This window comes from Cinclus cinclus, chromosome 3 (genome assembly GCF_963662255.1).
Source record: "Cinclus cinclus chromosome 3, bCinCin1.1, whole genome shotgun sequence".
Classification (NCBI taxonomy): domain Eukaryota; kingdom Metazoa; phylum Chordata; class Aves; order Passeriformes; family Cinclidae; genus Cinclus; species Cinclus cinclus.
This window is the reverse complement of record NC_085048.1, coordinates 88139487-88160541: the sequence shown is the minus strand read 5'-3', so window position 1 is coordinate 88160541 and position 21055 is coordinate 88139487. Positions and strand designations below refer to the sequence as shown.

General features: G+C 37.5%; 1 protein-coding gene across 1 annotated transcript in view; it reads right to left on the bottom strand.

The window, feature by feature from the left end:
• Nucleotides 1-18358, bottom strand: part of HAAO (3-hydroxyanthranilate 3,4-dioxygenase) — a 32037-nt gene extending 13679 nt beyond the window's left edge. The window contains exons 1-6 of the mRNA XM_062489256.1: nucleotides 18279-18358; nucleotides 14204-14282; nucleotides 6272-6355; nucleotides 4542-4648; nucleotides 1655-1744; nucleotides 903-946 (exon numbers count right to left, since the gene is read on the bottom strand). Of these exons, the coding sequence (XP_062345240.1) occupies nucleotides 903-946; nucleotides 1655-1744; nucleotides 4542-4648; nucleotides 6272-6355; nucleotides 14204-14282; nucleotides 18279-18358 (484 nt within the window). The remainder of the gene's footprint in view (nucleotides 1-902; nucleotides 947-1654; nucleotides 1745-4541; nucleotides 4649-6271; nucleotides 6356-14203; nucleotides 14283-18278) is intronic.
• Between the last annotated feature and the right edge of the window lie 2697 nt (nucleotides 18359-21055).

The following is a 21055-nucleotide window of genomic DNA, read 5'->3' as shown; positions in this document are numbered from 1 at the left end:
TCTATAGAGCCTGTTTCTGCAGGTGCAGAAATGATTGTATAGTGTGGCCTTCTATACATAATTAGGGCATAAGGGTGGTATTTTGGGCACAGTTTATGCTAACCAGTAGCAATGGATCATGCATGTGCTGGGTGCACATGCAAAGCTGTGGGCCAGAAGGACTGTAAGATTTCAGCAAAACAAATTTCCCACTGAAGGTGCTATTGCAGTATCCTTGTAACTGAAGCTTTTGTTATCGTGCAGAAAGCATCCATCATGTTTGAGAGATCTGACCCCTAAAGCCAAAACTAGTAAGTTTGCTTTCTAGAAGTTACTTTCTCTGTTCTATGTCTCTTCCCAGCAGATTTAAATGGATTTACAACTGGAGTATCTGTTCCAGTGTGGAATTTGCAATCACTATCCACAACAGAGACAAAATAAAAAAAAATATGGGAAGACAGCATGGAAATAAAATGTTAAATAGATCAGACCCTACGGGAACTAAAATCATTTGGCTTTTTTCCACTTTTCCCAAGCATAGATCACAGTGTACAGTTATAGGTAAAGGAGTACAAGTAGGTATAAAGTGTATTAATTCTACTTGCAAAAACCTCATTATGGGCTGTCAGAAGTGATATTTTGTTAGTATAAGACTTGAAAGGCACAGAGGGATAGAGATACTTGCATTTCATACTTGTGTAGTTACCTGGTAGATGGGCATGAGAGCATCACATGACCTAACAAGATGTTATTGGTTATCCTGTATATGGAATCCCCTTGTGCTTGGGGTAATGAAAGGAATTACTTCCCAAAGAAACTTTAATTTACACAATCAGAAAGAAAAACAGAAACTTATTTTATGTGGTAAGAATCATTGCTCTTTAATCAGCAATTGCTCTAATTCTGAAATTAATTTGCATTACCTGGGTTTGGTTTTCCAGTTTTATATTGCCTTGAATTGAAAAACCTGAAATAATGAACATTTAAACAGAAGTAAAAAAGTCATGTTCTGTAGGTTAACAAAGACTAGGCAGTAGTACTGGCCTGTAAGTTTTGGCTGATAATGGATGTGTCAAATTCTCAGCTACTATCACATATAGGCAAAAGTATACCTATATAGTAATACCTATTTCAGAGGATTTCTCTGAAAGTCCTACAAGATTGTCACTAAACACTTCCTTTGTTCACCTCTAGTAACCATTTAACAAACTGATTAGTTAACGACATTCACATTTCCTAGAAAGTAGCTCTCTACCAAATTTGCCACAGTCCATGCATAAATAATATCAATTAAAACTATTTAGATTAAAGCAAGAGTGAAAGAAGCCTTAAAGTAGTTTAGTGCTTCACCTTGATAACCTAGCATTAAGCAGTGTTAATTTTTCACTCAATTCTTTTTGCACTTAGAAGCAGCGTGCTACTAAGTTTACTGGTTCAAAAAAGTGTGTTCCAGATGGACGTGTGAAATACTTGATTTCTCATTTTTTAAAAAATCTGATTTGATGAATTTGGTGCATACAAAACGTGATTAAAAATTATAGAGCAGCAATTAACTTTTAACTAGTCTATGTAAAATGCAGCATAAATAGCAAACTAATGATGTAAGCCACAGACTGACAAAGATCTACAATTTAATTTCAATTTTTTTTTTAATTTACAAAGAAAAAAAGCTTACTCTTGAATTATTGGTATAAGTTGAGTGCCGAGATCTTCACAATGAAACCATTTTTCAAAGAGGACATTAGTTGATTCGCCAACATAGTATCTGATAAAGTAAACACATTAGTCAGTCCTTTTATTAACTAAATGATCAGGCAGGTTCAGTCTTTTGAAGAAAATAGCTACCTGATGTTGTGTAAGAGCAACTTATTGTCAAGCCTGGTGTACTTCATTCTGAGGAATGGTTATTTGGAAAAGATTTGTTTCCCTGGTTAATGGACTTGGGGGGTGGGTTGCTCAAACTTCTGTGGAGTACCTTGTAGTTCTGTTGATCAATCACAAATAAGTCACCAAATTCCTTCAGCAACTTTTCCTGATTTCATCCTGGAAATGATTGCTGCCAGAATCTCTTGGGACCAATAACTTTCACCTTGGATGTAGTTACTGCAAAAAAACCTGGACCCAATACCATTTCCAGTAACTGCTTCCATGCAGCTATGACATAAATACCCCTATTTGATAGAGTCAGCTTGCTTAATGCCCATGCATGAGCTGATAAGAAACCAAGGTGGTTTATGGACCTGTTTGTGAAAAATAGATGGTTTTCAGCTACACAGATTTGGGAATTGTTTCGGTCACCCTTCTGAAAAGGAATTTATTGCTTCATTTGAGTCAATTTTTTGTCAACAAATTAATTTTGGTGAGATCAACAAGTCAAGGTTGCTGTACGGGATCAATCTGTGGAATAGCAAATACAGAATTTGCACTCAGATTTTTAAGAGACTGCATGGACTGGCAAGGAATGATGCTCCAGTCCTGTCACTCATATTGTCAGTGTTTTAAAAAAGGTCTTGTGTGAGTTACTGGAAGGTGTGTCTGAAGAACAAAACAAAACTTACACAATTATCCTATGCATACCTGTATGTTCATGTCTGTTTTATGTATCCATACATACATTGTCCAGAAATTTTCTAAGAACTCCCTGGCTCCTCAAGTTTTGCAAAAAGAATACACTGAAGAGATCTATACCTCCAACATAGAGAAAGCTATGCTGCCAGCACAAATTCTGAACACAGATGCTTTACAGAGAAGTGAGATGCTAAAAATGTCTTGTTTGATACAAACAAAGTATCTAACAATATAACTAATGTCAAACTTCTTTGGTTTTGTACTTATTTGCCATGGAATTAAGATTAGCTAGATAATTTTTCTCATAGCTCAAGACATATATTCATTGCTTAGACTGGAACACTGAGGCAGGCTACTTATTCTTCACTTGTGCAGTAATCAGCATGCTGGGGGCTCTGATTTATGACTAAGGTTTGTAGACATGATAAATAATGGAACAGCAACACAGTATTAGACCTTGCGTCAGCATACTTCAAAGTGCATAATGATTTCCTCTTGCGTAGTCTTTGCTGCAGGTGGCTGGTATTGAAAAAAGTATGAGAACATGAGAGCTTCTGGTTGGAAACTCCCCTCTCTCCCAGGAGCACAGAGGGAATGCAGATTCAAAAGCATAACAAGATTGTTCACTTCTAAAACTTCAAGTTTATTCACCACATCAGTGTGCAAACAAGGGCACTAAAAACCTCTGATTTATTTTCAGGCATCTGATTGGATATTTTGAATTGAGGATGTGTTAATTTCCACCTGCAAGCCATAAGGTGGCTTTTAGTTTAGCTTCTCCACATGAGCATGCCTATATTGGAGTGCAAATCTCTAGATCAGCCTGGATTCCTAAAAAAACATTCAGCATTTCTCTCTCTCATACCATTCACAGGCTTCAAATGGTAGGTTGTTTTACTTTAAGTAAAGTTTACTTTACTATTTAAGTCTTTTCATAGATTCATAATAAATATTTTTATCTAAATCACTGGCCATTTTTTTCGAGCTTAAAGTATCTTTTAAATAATGTAAGTCCACACAATCTATAGATCTGCAGTGAATGGAAAAAATGCATAGGTGAACAATACTTTAAATGAACTGGACTTGTTTTTAGCTTGGAATTTAATCACGTGGATATCTTTTCTTGAATGGTCCCTTTCTTAGTTCCTTTCTGTAGCCTTTTTCCCTTGAATGAAAAAGTATATTTTTCTAGCTCTGCATACTTGCAATCTTCCTGCTGTGACACCACCCATGCAACAATCAAAACTGCAGGTGAAAGGACAGGAACAGCACTTTACAGATATCACTGCAGTTTTAAATCTGTACAGATTATATGGACAGCTATAAATTCTGCTTCGTCTGTTCTCTCTGGTTAGTACCAAGACAGCTTTTCTAGATTGGCTGATGTACTGTTGTGACATTGTGAATTCTGTCTGGACATAAGACAAAGCTTAGTCCTGCTCCCTCTAGAATATAAAGCAAACCACTGACTTATATGAAGATGTTTTTCTCAAAAAGCACTAAAACTAGGCAGAGGTGTGTACAGTGTAGAGGGATTATTGGTGAGAAAATTGAATTTATTTCCAGCTTCCCATACACTTCACAAGAAAGCTGCTCTTCATCTTTTCTCTTTCAGTGCTTACAAAGGAATTAATATTCCGCTTGCCAGAACTGATTAAAAAAAAAAAAACACAACTTTATTTGGGTTATTAGAGAGCTCTGAGTTATTTTTCAAAACTTAAGGCAATAGCATTAGGTAGTACATAAGTAGATTGCTATAACCACAATATGTATTTAAGAAATTTCAATACGGTCCTTGTTTAACTAAAGCAAATGCTAAAGGAGATCTCTGTTTATGTGTGTATAGATAAATAGATGTGTGGATAGAATTAGTACAAAATTGCCAGGATGAATATGATAAATTATCAGGAAATTAAAACAAAGCATTGTATTGGTATGAGGACATTAGTTTGTACTATGAATTCTAACAGATTAGTCAACAGTTTATACTTCACCTTAGCCCATCAATTTCTGTTTTTAATCTTTCCCTCTCAACCACAAGACCCACAGTATTTTCATATCTCTGAGGAGAATGAGGTATCCTGGCAGGTAGCAGGAACATCTGTTAAAAGAAATCAGAAAGTGCCAGTGTCAGGAAGTCTTTGTTTTTTGCATTGCCTCTTTCCTGCCCCTTAACCTGTAAAATCTTCTGCTCTTTGCCCCACTTCTCCCCTACTTTTTGTTGATCCTGTGATGGTCCTTTGGGGCTTCACCCACTGTGGTACCCACAGCCCTGCAAATGCTGTTTCTTGTTTTCTCTGTGAATGATGACACAGTGACTGCAATCAGCACTGCCTTGATGGCAGTCAAGTTCTCTCCTCCTGGTTTGATCGTCATTGCTAGACACAATTAAAATGAAAATCTAACCAATTACTCATCTGAAATTTATAAACTTACTGCAACTTCTGAGTAATTGAAACGGAAATAAAAACCAGGTTTTTTGACTGCTCAATAAAATGTCTAAACTAATCAGCCACATGTATTCTCCCAACACAGTGAGCACCTTTGATTGCATGATGAGGAGTGCTGTTCTCTCCAGAAATAATTACCAAAATATGAAGGTCTATTTACTCATGCATGTGACACAGTGAATAGGCAACACATGGTTAAAAGAAGTCTATTTCTGAAACCTGAGAATAAACCATTTCCTGGCAGTTACCTGTGCAACAAGTTGGTAAGGCTGTATTCACCAGTACAGATGTTTTTGCTAAGGCTAGGCAGTCATCACAGTTCCTCTGCCTACAAAACAGAGCTAATGATAGTGCCTCAGCAGTACTTGTGTCAGTCTTTCCACCAAGTATTGTGTGCTCCTTTTCATTAGTGCTTCTCTGACATTCTGAGATCTCAGCTGGGTGTGCTCCTTCAGTGTGAAGTGTAATACCAGGACCTCGTAGTTGGAAAACGTGGTTCTGTTTTGCCACTGAAAAAGCTGTAATGCTTTTAATGGCATTAGGCTATTGGGTTTAACACATCTTCCATTTTAAAGGCTGTCTCCACTAGACCTAATAATACTTTCGAAGACTTGAGTGCAGTCCAAGCTTGTGTCAATAACCATGAGTGGCAGTTGTAGAACATCTAACTCATAGTAACAGCCAGTAGCTATTCATGCTCTCAGTAAAAGGACTGCAATCTGTGTTTTACCAAGTATACTGCTATGAAGAAAAAATTGATACATTTTACTCGTAAATGGCTCTTTTAAAGCTGTCCTACTGTGATGGTTGGAAAGGCTAGCTGTGAGGACTAAAGAAGGCTGAAAATACATGAATCATTTAAATTCCTCAATTTAGGCAGCTTGCTTAATGGTGTAGGTGGGTAGGTGAGTGGTGTGTACGTGGCAAGGTGTAAATAAAAGATTGATCCAACTGAATTCACATGGGAGATCCCAAGCAATGAGGGGGAATAAGAACTTCTCTCAGTATTCTTGCCTATCTGAATAGGTACCCCAGATGTTCAGGGGGATTTTTATCTGTTATTGAAACAGTCAAATGTTGAACACAATTTATGGTAGTTTCCTATTATTTAAAGTTTTAATACTTGACTCAAGCTTTTTTTTTTTCCCTTTAATAAATCCTGATGCCGTCTCTTGAACAGCAGGTATAAACTGGTTTCTAAATAATACATAAAACAATCATTTAACGTAAGTTTGTTACGTTATAACTATAACAGAAAAATAATCCTGTTTTACCTCCCCTTCTCGGATGACAACGTCTTTTTGTCTCCCATTTTCAATTATCTTCAAACACATATCTCCTTGAACCTGGTAAAACAACTGAAAAAATAAGAAAATAGCATTAAGGCAGCTACTCCAAAACATTCTGTACTTTATGTTGTCTATACAAAGAATACATGTATAAATACATTCAATTGGCAGTTGCAAGTATTTTTTTTGCAGATTTTTTTCTAATAGTAAAAGGCTTCTAAAATCTGATGATTTAAGAAATGTTACAGTATTAATTCTATTATCTTACTAAGAACTAACAATCTGTACAAGAGGTCTGTAACTCCATACAGAGCTATTCTCTGGACCTAGCGGAACTGCACTATCCTGGTTTTACCCTTGGAATTACTTTTTGCAGGGCACAACACTACAGTTCAAACATCATTAATTGCACAATATAGAAAGCTTCATTACAGATACAGCAGGGTCTTTAATCAATCAAAATAAATGCCATTTTTCCAAATAAGCTCCAAATATGCACACACAGGTTTTTTTTTTTATGTACTTTTTTCATTTTTTTTTAATGGCACTTTCTCATTTGGGAAGGATTGCCCATTTGGAAGCTGTTCTGCTTTACTTTTGTGGATACCCTCAAATCCAGCAACAGCTGCTGCTCTTCCCACTGTGAATGTAAAAGGGTTACATTCAAAGTGTATATAAGGACAGAAGCACTGAACCCAAAATTCTGTCTTTGGTGACCTTTCTGCAGCTGTTGTCAGACAAAAACCAGCTCTACTTTGTGGGGGCTCTGAGGTGCTCAGGTCCTCATGTTGCATGACAGAACTGTGTTACAATCTGTAAGCAGATCTGTATCTTTGACCTGAAATAATGAGCACATCCCCCCCTCATTTTTACGTAATGCAGAGCAATGATATCTCCAAGGGTCACTTCTGCCATGCTTTCCATGTTTTCTTTACCACATCTAGAAACCAGAGTGCTAGTGCAGCTGAAGTAGTCTGAAACATGATTCAAAGTTAGAACTATAATCGAAAAAAATCCCTTATTTATAGTAAGTCACTACAATTTCATCAAAATTAAATAGGGGAAAGAAGAAACCACTGAAGCATGCACAAACCCCCTGAACTGAACTACTTCCAACATTAGAAAAGCCTAATCAATTTTTAAAATATCAATGCATGCCCCCTGGAATTGAAGAAACACCTCTGTTAACGTGAGAAAGAACAAATATGCTGCCAAGGGAACAAAATAATAGGGAGGACTAAAGATAAACTGGAAAAAAAGCTCATGCTGAGAGCTTTTACATGAGTGAAAAGTTCACGTTGTGCCAGGGACACCACTACAGATAAATTATAACTCTTGTCTAGAAGGCCACAATGCCAGGCTATTAATCCTCATTGCAGTCCATCTCCCTGTGCTCTCTTCTCTGGCTTTCTTTGGTACTTCTGAAGGGCAGCACCCAAAGTTACAGCAGCGTTCCTTTCATTGGGCAGGGCCAACTGCTCCCTGCAAGACAGAGAGTGATCTAAGTGAGGAAATGACTTCTCCTCCTTCAGTTCATAGAAGATTCATCTAAGTCTCTGTGATCTAGATGGATTGTCACACCACCTGTGGGTCATATGGCACTGATAATGCTGAAACTTACAGTATAATTTTGGAAAACTTGAGCTTTGGAGTGTTGTTTCCCCTGCAGCTACTGGGGCAGCTATTACTGAACACATGCACAAGACATTTAGATGAGGGAAGGGAAAACAGAGGCAGAGTTTATCCAGCCTTTCTGGAAAGGAAAAACTTGAGAGTGGATGTTAGCTATCCAGTTCAGAGGTGAAACATCACAGTCATAAGAAAATATTATAAACAGTATGTTATGAATTAAAATAATTGTTTTGCAGCGGGAGAGGAGGAATGACGTGGGCTACATATTGTCAATGAAAGCATTTTTATGACTGAATTTAAATAGTACCTTTCACTGTAAATTATGGTCTATTCTTCAAAACTTTTTTCTTTTAAATTGCCTGAGTGCTTCCATCATCCATAAATCATCTGACGTAACTGTGATTAATACAAGTGGCAGCAATTACTGAATCCATGCCTTGCTTATAACATAACCTGAACTTTTTATCAAGGAAACTGTCAGCTATTTAATATCTCAGTGAGCTACAGTCCACGCCCATTTCAGGAGCCAGATTGGCAACACGGTACTGTCTTTTTGTTGGAAACTTATTTTTTCCAAATACTGACTGACTTTTATCTTTTGGGCAAATCTAACATTTTTGTAAGTCTCTCATGGAAAAGAAAAATTAAGGCCTGAGTTAGAAAATTCAGGTGTATATATGTGTGTGTGTGTGTGTGTATATATATATATATATATATATATATATATATATATAAATATATAAAAATATATATGACTATATAGATAGAATAGCAAGCCAATAGTTCATACCACTTGAAAATATAAGCTTTCCCAGCTGCACTGTTCTTACTGGAATAATCTAGTATCCATTCTCCTCAGCACAACTAATAGAATAAATTATGCTGGCATTTCTGGAGGCAAGAGGAGGAGATGCACAGAGGTAGGAATTCACTGTTGCCATCAGTAGAAGCATTGATGAAGCTGCTTGTCTTTGACAGAAATTTCAACAGGGTAGTAGAACAAGTGGATACTACCTTAAAAGAGGACTAACATCCTCACTCTATTAGCATGGTGAGAATTGCTCCTTCACCCAGGTAAGTGTATCCAAGCAGAGTAAACAAAGAAGCATCTAGTAGTGGAAGAACACAGGATTTGTAATTGGTCTGTATTGACTAACGAAAAAACCCACAAGTCTATTTTATTTTATGTACAGTGGTGTATGTCATTTAATTTGGATCCACCTTTGATACTGATCTCTGCCTAGACACAGGAGCCCAGAACTCCACGAGGGCTTTGATAGCTGACAGCTTATTTACAGACCTCTAAAGACACCTGCAATTAGCAGGATACTTTGAGTTCTCACTGCATCTAAAAATGGAATTTGGGATTGCTCAGACACTTTTGGAATTAGGCTCTAGCTCAGTATATCCTGGCTTGTATTGCTTGTCATATGGTTATGTACTAAATTAATTGGCAGAGCAAATCAAATTCTAATGTGGGAGTAGAGCTTGAGTGTTCTCCAGACTTCAGTGGTGACTGATCTATTTGAGTACAGAAGAACAATTTTCTCCCTTTTTCATCACAAGGGTTTTTCAGCCATCAAAGTCTTATAGACAAATAGATGAGGAAGGTAGAGAAAACTATGTTGAAGGCTTTTGGTGTGACTGTTTTTTCTCCCCCCCTCTTCTCATTTACATGTCATCTGTGAAACCTGAATACTAGACAAAACTCATCCCAACAATCTTATGCAGCAAAATTATTTCTGAAGACATAATCTCCTTCTGATGCAAAAGGATCATAATTCTTATTACATTTTAATAGGAGCTTTATTATTATTATTATTCAAATATTCCAAGAGTCTTTACCAGATAAATGTGGGGCTTTTTAAATGTAAAGAAGCAAAAATGTTTCTTTTGCTTCTTTGTGATTCAGGTTCTCAGATTTATTTGGAATATAAGCACCACAAAACAACCTACAGGAATGTTCACCTAGCCCTATTTTCCCCTTATTTTCAGACATCCACTATCCCTATAAAATGCAAAGGGCAAATTGGTCTGATAGGGGAGAGTTTTTCAAAGGCATGCTGACTGAAGAGCAGCATACACTAGAAAGGGGTAAGGCTTCATTTCAGCAGAAAATCTGTCAGAAATTGGAGCAAAGTCTTATTTGGGGTGTCTGTGTGAGAGGGAGAGAAAGAGAAAATCAAAACTCAGGTCAGAAAATTCAGATGAGTTGTGGCAGACGTGACCTCAAAGCTGTATCATGTTTCAAAGCATGAAGTTATAGCTCAGTCAAACCATGTCAATGTGCTAGTAGAAGCTGAAGAGATTCACCAAGATGGTCAAAGAAGGGGGAACTCCTCTGAGAGTTCTCTTTAGGACTGCAGTATGAGGGCTTTGGTCTGTGGGGCTGTGCCAACAATTAGGTGGCTCTATCCACAGAAACAACCTAGATGCTGAGATCAGAAACAGGGTAGAATACAGCACAATGAGAAGGGGGACTTCTAAATTCAAGTGGGGTTTGTGCCAATGCAAATGTGTTGCAGGTGGTGGAAGACTGATTTGAATTTCTCTGCATGGAACTGTACTGTTTTATATAGACTCAACATGAGAATGTAAATTGTTAAGAAATCAAAGTCAGCTGAGATTCATTGTGTGTAAGTGGTGGACTGAGGTGGGTAAAGAGATAGCAGCCTAACTACTTTTGTGATCCTAGATTTAGCTCTTAGCATATCTCACTTTCCCCCAAAGCAGCCCACACAATGTAGTAAATAAATTCTGAAATTCTTTTACTAGAGCTAGGCTTTGTTGTGATCATGGGGTTTCTCTGTCATTAACTTTCTCCAAAATATATGGCCCCCTTGAGTTTTCACTTGTTTCTTTGGGAGAAGGTTTTTTTGTTCCCCTACCCTCAGGCTTTACAAGTCAGTAAAAATGCAGTAAATGCACCATGAAGCCTGTAGGCTATGTAAACACTGAAACTCTTCTTGTCACAAATGCTATGATGATGAAGAATCCAAGACAAAGATATATTGAGGACTGTTCTCTGCTACCTGCTACCCTGTAGCTGTGAGGGGTTAAGCACAAGATGACATAGCCTCAAGCTGTGCCAGGGGAGGCTTGGTTTGGACAGCAGAAAGAATTTCTTCATGAAAAGGGTTGTCAGGCATTGAAATGGCTGCCCAGGGAGGTGGTGGTATCATCATTCCTGGAGGTGTTTAGAAACAACTGGACATGATACTCAGTGCCATGGTCCAGATGACAAGGTGGTGTTCAGCAAAGGATGGACTCCATGATCCTGGAAGTGTTTTCCAACCTTAGTGATTCTGCAATTCTGTGATCTCATCAGGGCTGCCACAGAAATTTTCAGTGGCCTCATCAAGTTGACTACACAATAATTGTAGTCACTAGTCCCTGCAACCCAAAACTATCTTAACAAAGGAGGCACACCCAAATAGTATTTAATTTGAAACCCTCAGAACTCATTATGTAGCACAAACACTTCCTAGAAAGTTCTGCCAATATTAGTTAAATAGGTCCATTCTCACAGCACGTTTTTGCCATGTTCCAACAGAAGATGGATTTCCCAAAGCAATTTCATTTTTCATTCTGAATGAGTCTGCTTTAGAGGCAGAGAATGTCTGAGTAGATGTTTGATGACTCTACCTCTATTCTGGTGGAGAAGGGAGCGAAAGGGAACTTTACAAATAAGAATGAATATTACTTCCTGGTAAATTCCAGCCAAAGACTGTGAATGGTTTATCTGCTTGGTTTTTCTCTTTAAAAAACCTGCCCAATGGAAAATAATGTCTCAGGTATGAGACTTTCTGTGCAGAAAGGTGGCAAAGAAGTAGTGCACAGAAAATTTAAGAAGGCAGTGTAGAATCACTACAGAGAAAACTAAGAAGGAACAAAATATAAGAGAAATTTAGGAAATGCCTGCTTGTTTAGAGGAAGAAAATACATTGTGCTAGACTAGATATCATTTTAGCCTAAATAGCTGTTCAGGAGAAAATTCTAAAAGGCTTTGAAGAGAGCTCAAATCAAGCCTCTGGTTTGTTTTTTTTCCCCCTTCCTAATTAGCCAGTCAGAACTAATCTTCCTGATACACCTGCACGTTAATGGCACCAGCAGAGAGCAGCTCAGGAGCAGGAGGATGCTCCTCAGCCCTTATCTCTGTGCACCACCCCTCTGCTGCTGTCAACTGCAGGCTTTTAAGTGCAAGTTGTGACACAGGACACTCCATAAAGTGTGTGATAATAGGCACAAGACAGCGAGTGGACAGATGTAAACAATCCTAAATTTAACTTGCTCTCCAAACCAACCCTTCTTTGCTATTGGAATACTCACAGTAGAATAGCATCAGCTAAATTTGCCTGAAGGATCTGTGGGTTTTCACATTCGTGATTTGGCCTGCTGACAGTATGTCTACATAGTCTGTCTTCAAATTATCACCCAGAACTATAAATTACCCTTTTTCTGACAAAATAATGAGCTGAACATGGCTTTGAACAGTGTTTTTTTAAATCCTAAGTATAATTGAGGAATATGCCCTTTTGCTAGGATACTCTCTGCCTCACAATTCTTCTCTAATGAGAAACATGCTTCTCAGTTAGATCACAAGAAGGTGCAAATGTGTCTGATAAAAAGCTATGGTGAAATGCAAAGAGTAACTATAATGTACTTTTATAAAACTGAATGGAATTGGTCCATATGTTAAACTGGTACATAACTGATAATGCTTCAGATGTGTATATTGCCAGTTTTCCTATATGATAGTGTTGTTATGTTTCCATTTCTGGTGTCTGAGTAATTGTGGGAAGCTTACCATGCAAATTAGTATGTACTGATACCTAAAAAACGTTGTTTTCACTTGGGTTAGCAATAACATCGGTATGCAACACTACATTAAAAATTATGCCTTTATAGATATGGCTAGCTTTTTATATTATTGAGAAGTCATATAAGGAGTTTATAAAAGGGTAGGCCAACCTATTTACAAATATAGGAACTTCTTGCAACATGGAAAAAAAAAAAGTTAAATTAAATCAGCCTAACTTTCCTTTCAAGGAATCCCAAGCAGCCTGCTGGCCTGGTCCCAGGCGCTGCCAGAGCTCTTCCTGCACAGTCCATGAGAAGGGACACAGTGGAGCGTGTTAGCAACCTGGCATGTGATGGATGTGCTGTGCCCACAGCCACAGGTGGGCTGGGAGATGGTGGTGACAATCAGCACAGGTGGGAGTCACCCTGGGATAACTCAGCATCTGCTCTTCCAGAGCTGTGCATCTGTAAGGACTACACACACCTGCACGGCACAGGAAACAGGAAATCAGCGAAGGCTCTTGTGAAATGCTGGGGTGAATTTGGGGAGAAATGATGAAATAATAAGTAAATGAGTTTTTCTTTCTCTTCAAAAGGATTTATTGAAACTTGACCCACTTCTCTCTTAAACTATGTAGATGCTTAGGCTTGAGTTTCCAAAGGTACTTAAAATTAGGTTGCCAAATGTCATTGGAATGACATGAAGTTAAATTATTCTGCTGGGAAGCAAGGCAAATTGTCTCCATCCTGTTCACCCTTACTTCCAGGCCTCTAGTAACCACTTTCCCTTAGGAGTCTTCCAGAGCCAGTGGTGAAGTCCCCAGGCCAAGCAAGCAATTCCAATAAAAAAAGCAGTAAAGGAAGGCATAAATTGTTAGAATTTTGTCAGGTTTCTACTCCTTCCTCCATGCTGCATTTGGTGCAATGTCTACTCACAACTCAAAGTTGGAACAGCTTTGAGCCACCAGGGGAATGGCACAGGGGATGATTTGAAAAATATTTAAAAACCACATTCTTTAACTTTCCAAACTCAAATGAAAGCTGAAAAGCTGATGATTTTCATGAAGTCCACAAAAAGAATGTAATTTCTAGTGAATTAAAATATTTTTGATTTTTAAATGTCAAAGTTACTTTAGAAATACAGATCAATCTTCTGCAACAAAACATTGTTTAAAAAATATTATCACCTTCCTAAGGTTCTGTTCCAAAATGTTGAAATGAGACATTTTGAGGTGTCAGAACACTTTCTCTAGTTTCCTGTAGGAGAAATGAATTACAGCAGAACAGATCTGATCTTGTGCTTGTTTCAAACAAAATGCACAGATGATGTATGTTCTGGTGCATGATTCCGTTTAAGCCTAAGAATAGATCTAATAAATACAACATCTCTGAGCTGGGCATTGCTAATCTGTAGCTTCAAAAGTAGCTGCATTTAATCATTGCAGATGAATTAAATCAGAATAATTTTATCAACCTGTAGGTTACCTCTTCTCCTTCTTCAATATGATAATCCTTCCTTTCATTTGGCCCACCAACAAACATCACATTTAACTGATAGCGATGCCTGGAAAAGAAAGTGACATTTTGAAGCTACCTCTTTAGTTCTTTATTTCACGTATTTTTAAAAATTCTTTTAGGACAGTGAGTCAATGAAACAATGTTGAGTGAATAGCAATAGCCAGTACAAGAACTCATAAAAGACCTTGGATGCATCTCTCTGCTGTGGCACTGTCCCATTAGGTGACCTGGGGCCAAATACTTGCCTCCTGGTGTTTCAGTGCCTCTAGCTATGAAAAAGGGACAATAATAGCTGCCAGCTGTGAAAAAGAGCTTTGAGCTGAAAAGATAAAGAATGTTACATAAGAGACAAGAACCAGAAAAAAGGATTTTCAACCTAAGCTGATTATGTAAAGGTGAAACTCTAAAAAGCTAATAAAGTTAAAAACATACTTTTAGCTGCCCCGTCCCAGCCCCGCCTGCCCCCCCAACCCCAGTCACTAGTAGAATTACCAGAGATACTGATGGTAGGAATTGCCAGGTAATTTTGGTTCTGCTTATACTGGTTTTGCTAAGATGGAACAACATTACAACAGTTTCATTTTCAGAAAAAGGAGATTCCAGAGATTCCAGGCCTTTTCTTAACTCTACCCCTCTTCCCAGTGAGCATTCCTTTCAGCTATCTCAAGGAATGCCTATCACATCAATTACCTATCAGTCCATTCACACTAATAAAAAGGTAAGGGAGGAAGTTTTCCTTTGCTAAAAAAAACTCTCAAAATCAGGCTGTTAGGTGTGAATCAAAATTTGTTCTTCTGCTGTTTGACAAATGAACTGAGGTGTGTTAACCTCTGCTTTTCAATGAGGAGGTTCTGGACAGTAACATGAAACCAGCAGGGCCATGATCCCCTGAAACACAGGGAACAACAACGTGTCCGTGTGTCACAACCTTAATTGAGAGAGGCTGTTCTGAATGGTTGCACATACATTTGCTTCCATTATCACTTTTTCTGTGAAGAGTATTTAAATGATAATGACCAGCACAGTGGGGACTAGTAAAGCAGATATAACAAGTAAAAGTGATAAATTAGTTGGTCAAATAAAACTAAAGAATTAGAATTGACTCTTCTCTCCACAGGAAGCTGTATATTTTACAGCACTGGGCTTCATATCTGCATCATAAAATAAAGAACTGAAATCCAAATTGTTTGTACCATGCAGATTTAATATTCATTTTTAACAGCACATTGAAATGCTTCTGCATTAATGAACACTACTACTAAAGAAGGGCAGGATGACCCAGACAGCAGCAATACAGATAACAATGAATGAAATAAATGAAAATTAAACCTGCAGAATAAAATAAGAGAAAGGCAGTCTGTGGGTATCTTGTAGTCTACTGTAAAGATGGGTTATTTTTGAAAATAAACAGTTTTATTTTTAGTTCACTAAGTAAAAGTGAAAACGCTGCTCTAAAACAATTACTGCTTGACTTCTTAATTTGGCAAATCTATGATTAATTCTGTTATCCCATAGATTTACCTGGGCTTTATATAATAAACAGGCTATGAGTTAATCATTCAATCATTAACAAATATATACTGGAATCTTCAAAAGATTCCAGCTATGAAATATGAGCAGGAACTCCACTCGGTAAGTTTGTCCATCTTGCTAAATAAAGTTTATCTGGTTAACATAGTTGCTTTTAAGTTAATGAGAAATATAAAAAAGAAAAGCAGTTTCAGTTAAGACTGCCAAAATGCAGGTAAGAGTATTGTGAAGGTTTTAGGGATCAGAAAATTACTTGACTGTACTATTGCTAGAATGAGGAGCTAACTAATGGGCTATTAAGTTTTCTATACTTTTACATTTCTCTTCTAATCCACATAAATAAAATGGTACCAGTAGGTAATCCTTTAAAAACATTACAAGAATACAAAGAATCAGGTGGTCCATGACCACCCTTAGCTGTCATTTTGGTAAGCATCATATTCTGAACTCAGAAGAGCTTTAGAAGTACCTGTAAAAAATCAGCTGTATCAAGGAATTTGATTTTGCACTAATTGTTCACTGTTGAAGTTTAAAAGCACTTAACCTTGCAAGATGGTGTAATGAAAATAGAATGTTAGCTGCAGTTTGATTGGATGTATCATTTTCTTGACTTTGGTAAAACTCTGAAGAGGCAGTAATTCAGGAATTGGGGGTTTGTGTTGAAATTCCAAATAGGTATTTAAAAATTGTGATCCTCTCAAATGTACAGAACACAGGGTCATAAAAGCCTGAAAGCTGTTAAAACTTTAGATACCAAAAGCCCTAACGATTTGCTGTGAGAGCTAGTTTTAATTCTCCCTTGAAACAAAGTATTTTATGTTACTTAAATTTTGTGGTGGTTGCTTTCCAATGAAGCAGTAGGACACAGCGAACAGATTGCCCTGTACACCTCTACTCAGCACATAAAGGATCAAGCTTTTGAAAAAATGCTGGAAATCTATTAGCTGCTTCATGGAAAATACTGAAAGCATTTAGGTAACACCAGGTGCAGGTGGTGGTAGACTCAGAATCCATGCAGTAGATGGTTTTACTCTCCTTCTACATAAGCTAAAGCCATGTTGGAAATGGATTTTCTTTTAAACTATGCAATTTTTATCACAAAAAAAATATTTATAATTTCACTGTAACTTCTTAAAATGTTTATGGGCAAAGATCTATGATAGATGTTACATTCCAGGTTTACTCAGGGTTTACACAGAACTACTAGTAAGCAGTACAGAACAGTGCAGTAAAACCAAAAAAGGTTCATTGTACTGATAAGGAAAGAAACACATAAATATTCCATATATGTAAAATACTAAAATTTTCCCATTCTCATTGGTAAGCTTCAGAAATGAATATGCTTCATAAAATGCTTCCTAAATCCATTTTGAAAATGAAAGAAATGGGAACACTTGTCTTGATTTAAGTTTCATCATTTTTCAGTTTTACATACAGCTGTAGTTTCAACACAGACATGGCAGTAAGCATGTACTCTTTACCTTTTCTTTGTATTGTAACCATTGCTTTGAAAAGTAACCCTTGCACCTGTGAATGGAAATTAATATCACTGACACATTCGTGTCCATTCAGCTTTTCATTAGAGATAGCACTTAAGGGTACAGCAATAGGCATATTTTTTGCTTTTTTTTAGTAATTAAAATAGTAAAGAAAGGTTTTTGTTTTGTTTTTTTTTTTAATTAAAGAAAATGCTTTTTAATTTCTTTATAAAACCTGGCTCTATATCACTCCTTAGAGAGAATATTTTCTCATGCAAGCTTTCTGCATACAGAGTTTTAGACAAAATATTTTCTCCTCAACTTCACTGACAAAAGAAATATTCATTAATATTTTGACACACATTGGTTAACTTACACTGGAATTTTTTCACAAGCTTTGACACACAGAATATGCATGGTGTACATACAACTGCATAATGCCCACACTTTTTTTCCTTATATTAGCTGTCTCATTCAGAATACTGTAAACTGCTGTAAACTGTCCCTTCAGGCTCCCTACCCTCCTGCCTTGACAGATCTGGAAATGCTCCAGAAATCTGATCCTCTGGTACCACTGCCATTCCTTTTTCACTTGTTTTTCAATGTTATATCCTTCTGATTTTGATTGCTCCTGCAGCTTTGGCTCCTCTGTGATGCTGGAATGATTCTCAGCATCTTTAGCTACTTCAGGTTGTAATTTGTTTTTGGATATGATGCCATGTCCTCTGATTTCTAGGAGTTTGTTGTCACATACCCTGACACAAATTGTCTTAACTCGGTCTCCCTGCTACAAGTGGCTTTGAGTTGAGGCAAATATCTTGTATTCAAATTGACCTTTGCAGCTTCTGCTGAGTTATTCCAAATCAGATTTCACTCACTTTTTGTTCTTTGGAACAGCACTCTGTCTGCAGCCTGAAAGGAACTATGGTTCCTTATTAATCTTTACCATGTATTCACTACTGCAGCTTCCTCTTATAGCTAGGAATATTTGTATATCTAATAACTTGGTAAAAAAATAATCTGCATTTACTTACATAAGCTTATTGCAAACAGGTGGTAAAAAGGCAGTTTTGTTTTCTTCTATCCATTTTCTTACATTTACAAGAAGCTCCATGGTCTACCACCTATGAAACTTTTGCCTGAGAGGTAAGGATTTGCAGAGTGCTTTTTCTGTGAGCAGACTGCCTGCGATTCCAACCCCAGTGCTCAGGGGATTGGCTGGTAGGAGAGGTGTCTTCAGGCGTCAGTGTCAAAGGGGACAGGTCCATCAGCCAAAGGTTACTTCATAGAGAGTACTAATGCTCCAGCAGCTTGGCTAATAATTGACTAGTTTTTAAAATATATATTTTTATTGGAGACTGGGTTTTGCCCACAGGGGGTTTCTTAATTTTCTTTACTGCATCAATTGGATTGTGTACATTACCTCTCTGGAAAAATGGTCTTGTTACACAGTCAGAAAAAATGGGCAAGGCTGGAGCATTCACTCCTTTCAAGTCTAATACAGAAACCTCCCTTCAGCATTCTAAGGCTGAATGCTTCTGGTATGTGTGTTTGTTTGAAAATACAAATACAAAATATAAATACAAATGAAAAAAAAAAATCTTCTTCTGCCAAGCAGCCAAAATACAGATGCCTCCTGCATTTGTAAGACCATGAGCAGCTGCCTATAAATGCTCATCTTAATTGGATCCACTCTGCCAGTGTTACAGCAGGGCTTGTGGAGAGCTGACCCTGGTTCTGTGATGCCCTTTGGGAAAGTGCAGCATACTGCCATCAAATTGTCAGGCAAACAAGAAACTGAGAAGAACCAGACTTTCCAGATCTTTATTAGTCTTTATTCCCTCACAAGTTTCTGTTCAAGGTCTACATAGGCCTGCTTAATCTGCTCCCTGCCACCCCCATTTTTTTAAAAATAAAGAAATCTATAAACACTTTTTCAGACTCCAAACACATGAAATGAGTGGGTAAACACAAAAATCCCAAGACATTACAATATCTTAGCACTTTGCCCTTGACTTATCTCAGTCTTCCACTTTTATCTACACTGTGCTTGGTGGGTGAATGTGTATGGGTATAAGGTGATAAAATGATCTGGCTAAAAGTGGCCACTACCACTGGAGTGGTACATTATCCATGGCTTGCATGTATGAGCAGTGCAGCTACAGACCTGAAAATTCAGCATGATAAGCAGTACAAAATTGGGAGTTCTTTAACTCGTACTGTTTTAATTTTCCACCAGAAGAAAGCAACGAAGTGTGGCTTTGAACTAATACTGTGTTTTTAATGAGCATTTATAAGAGTGACTCTGTTTTACCCTCATCTTTATCACTTCTTTGTAGTTTAATTTAAACTCATTATGTAATTTATAAAACAGGAAAAAAATCCATTCATTTTAGGATAAAAAAATCCACATGTGGATTACAGTTCCACTGTATTAATACAACCACCATGGGAATAGCTATAATGTTCTCTGAAATAAGCTCAAATTATTATTTCATTCAATTACAAAACACCACCACCACAACATTTATTTAGCACATGGAATTTCTAGCAACAGAATGGCTGTGGTAAGACACCACCACACAGCAAACTCGTAAGGCCTGTTTTTGAACTTACAGACAGGTACATTTTGGTACTTTTTGTTCTGTAGGCTGTTGGCAGTTCTGTTCTTAGCTGTGAAGGAAAGAGAGTTTCTATTTAAAATGCATTTTCACTTAGAGGATTATGACCCAGATTGGCAGGACTGGGGAAGTGCAGACACTCTAGTTAATGATCGTGGTTTTGTAAAGCTCTGCCTCATCATTGGTAACTTGTATTGTAGAGCAGGACTCCATTTGTTGGGCATGAAAGCCAGGAGAATCTCCAGAGTCACAGTAGGAAAAATCACAGATGCTGGAATTGATTGAGCCAATCCTTGTACATCACGGCATTAAAGTACCAGTTTTAACTGCAAGCCTCTTGTCCACAACCACTGCTCTAATCCTTAGTCTCTACTTTCTCCCACCAGGCAGAATACAAGGTACTATTACCTGCAGAGAAAACTTTCTCAGTTGCAGGCTCATAAATCCATTTTGTGGCTGGTATGAGGTATGAAAATCTGACAGTTAAACCTACTCAGGGAGGAAACAAAGTTCACTTACAAAATTTACCACTAATATAAGGCTGACGCTATTATCACAGGGTAGCATTTTCTGCAACCTTCTGAAAAATCAGTAGGTTTTGAAAAGTTAATTGCCACTTCATGCATATAATAGTGGGGCAAAGAAATGCACATAACTGTATGGCGTGAATGAAAAATAGAGCTATGAAACTCTATTTCTGTGAAGTGTATTGGAGAGGCAAAGAAAGGAACAAGTGCTGCAGTCTCTGCGACACCCAAGTAAATAAGCTCATCTCATACACCTCAGGAACTGATTGGGGCCTGGATTTTACTTGCTAGTCTGCTTCATGATGGGTCTTCTTCTCCATCAAAGCCTGTTCCAGCACCTGGTGTTTCTATTTTCCCTTCTGGCCCTGAGCCTTCCTTTTATGCAAAGGTAAGAACTTGATATGTAACCTTTTGCTGCCAGAGAAGTGCAAGAGTACTGAAGCACAAAACTGCTATATGAAAATAATTCATTTTTTTTGCATTGGGGTCACAGGAAAAAAAAAGGTTACTAGAAAAAACTGCATTTTGGACAGCACTTGCTCTATTCTTCTACTTTCCTCAATCACCAGTCCTATTAGAGACTTAAATTCACAAGCTTGTGTCCAGCAAGAAAGATGTTAACAAAAAAAAAAAACAAATACAAGCAAAATATTGACACTGGGT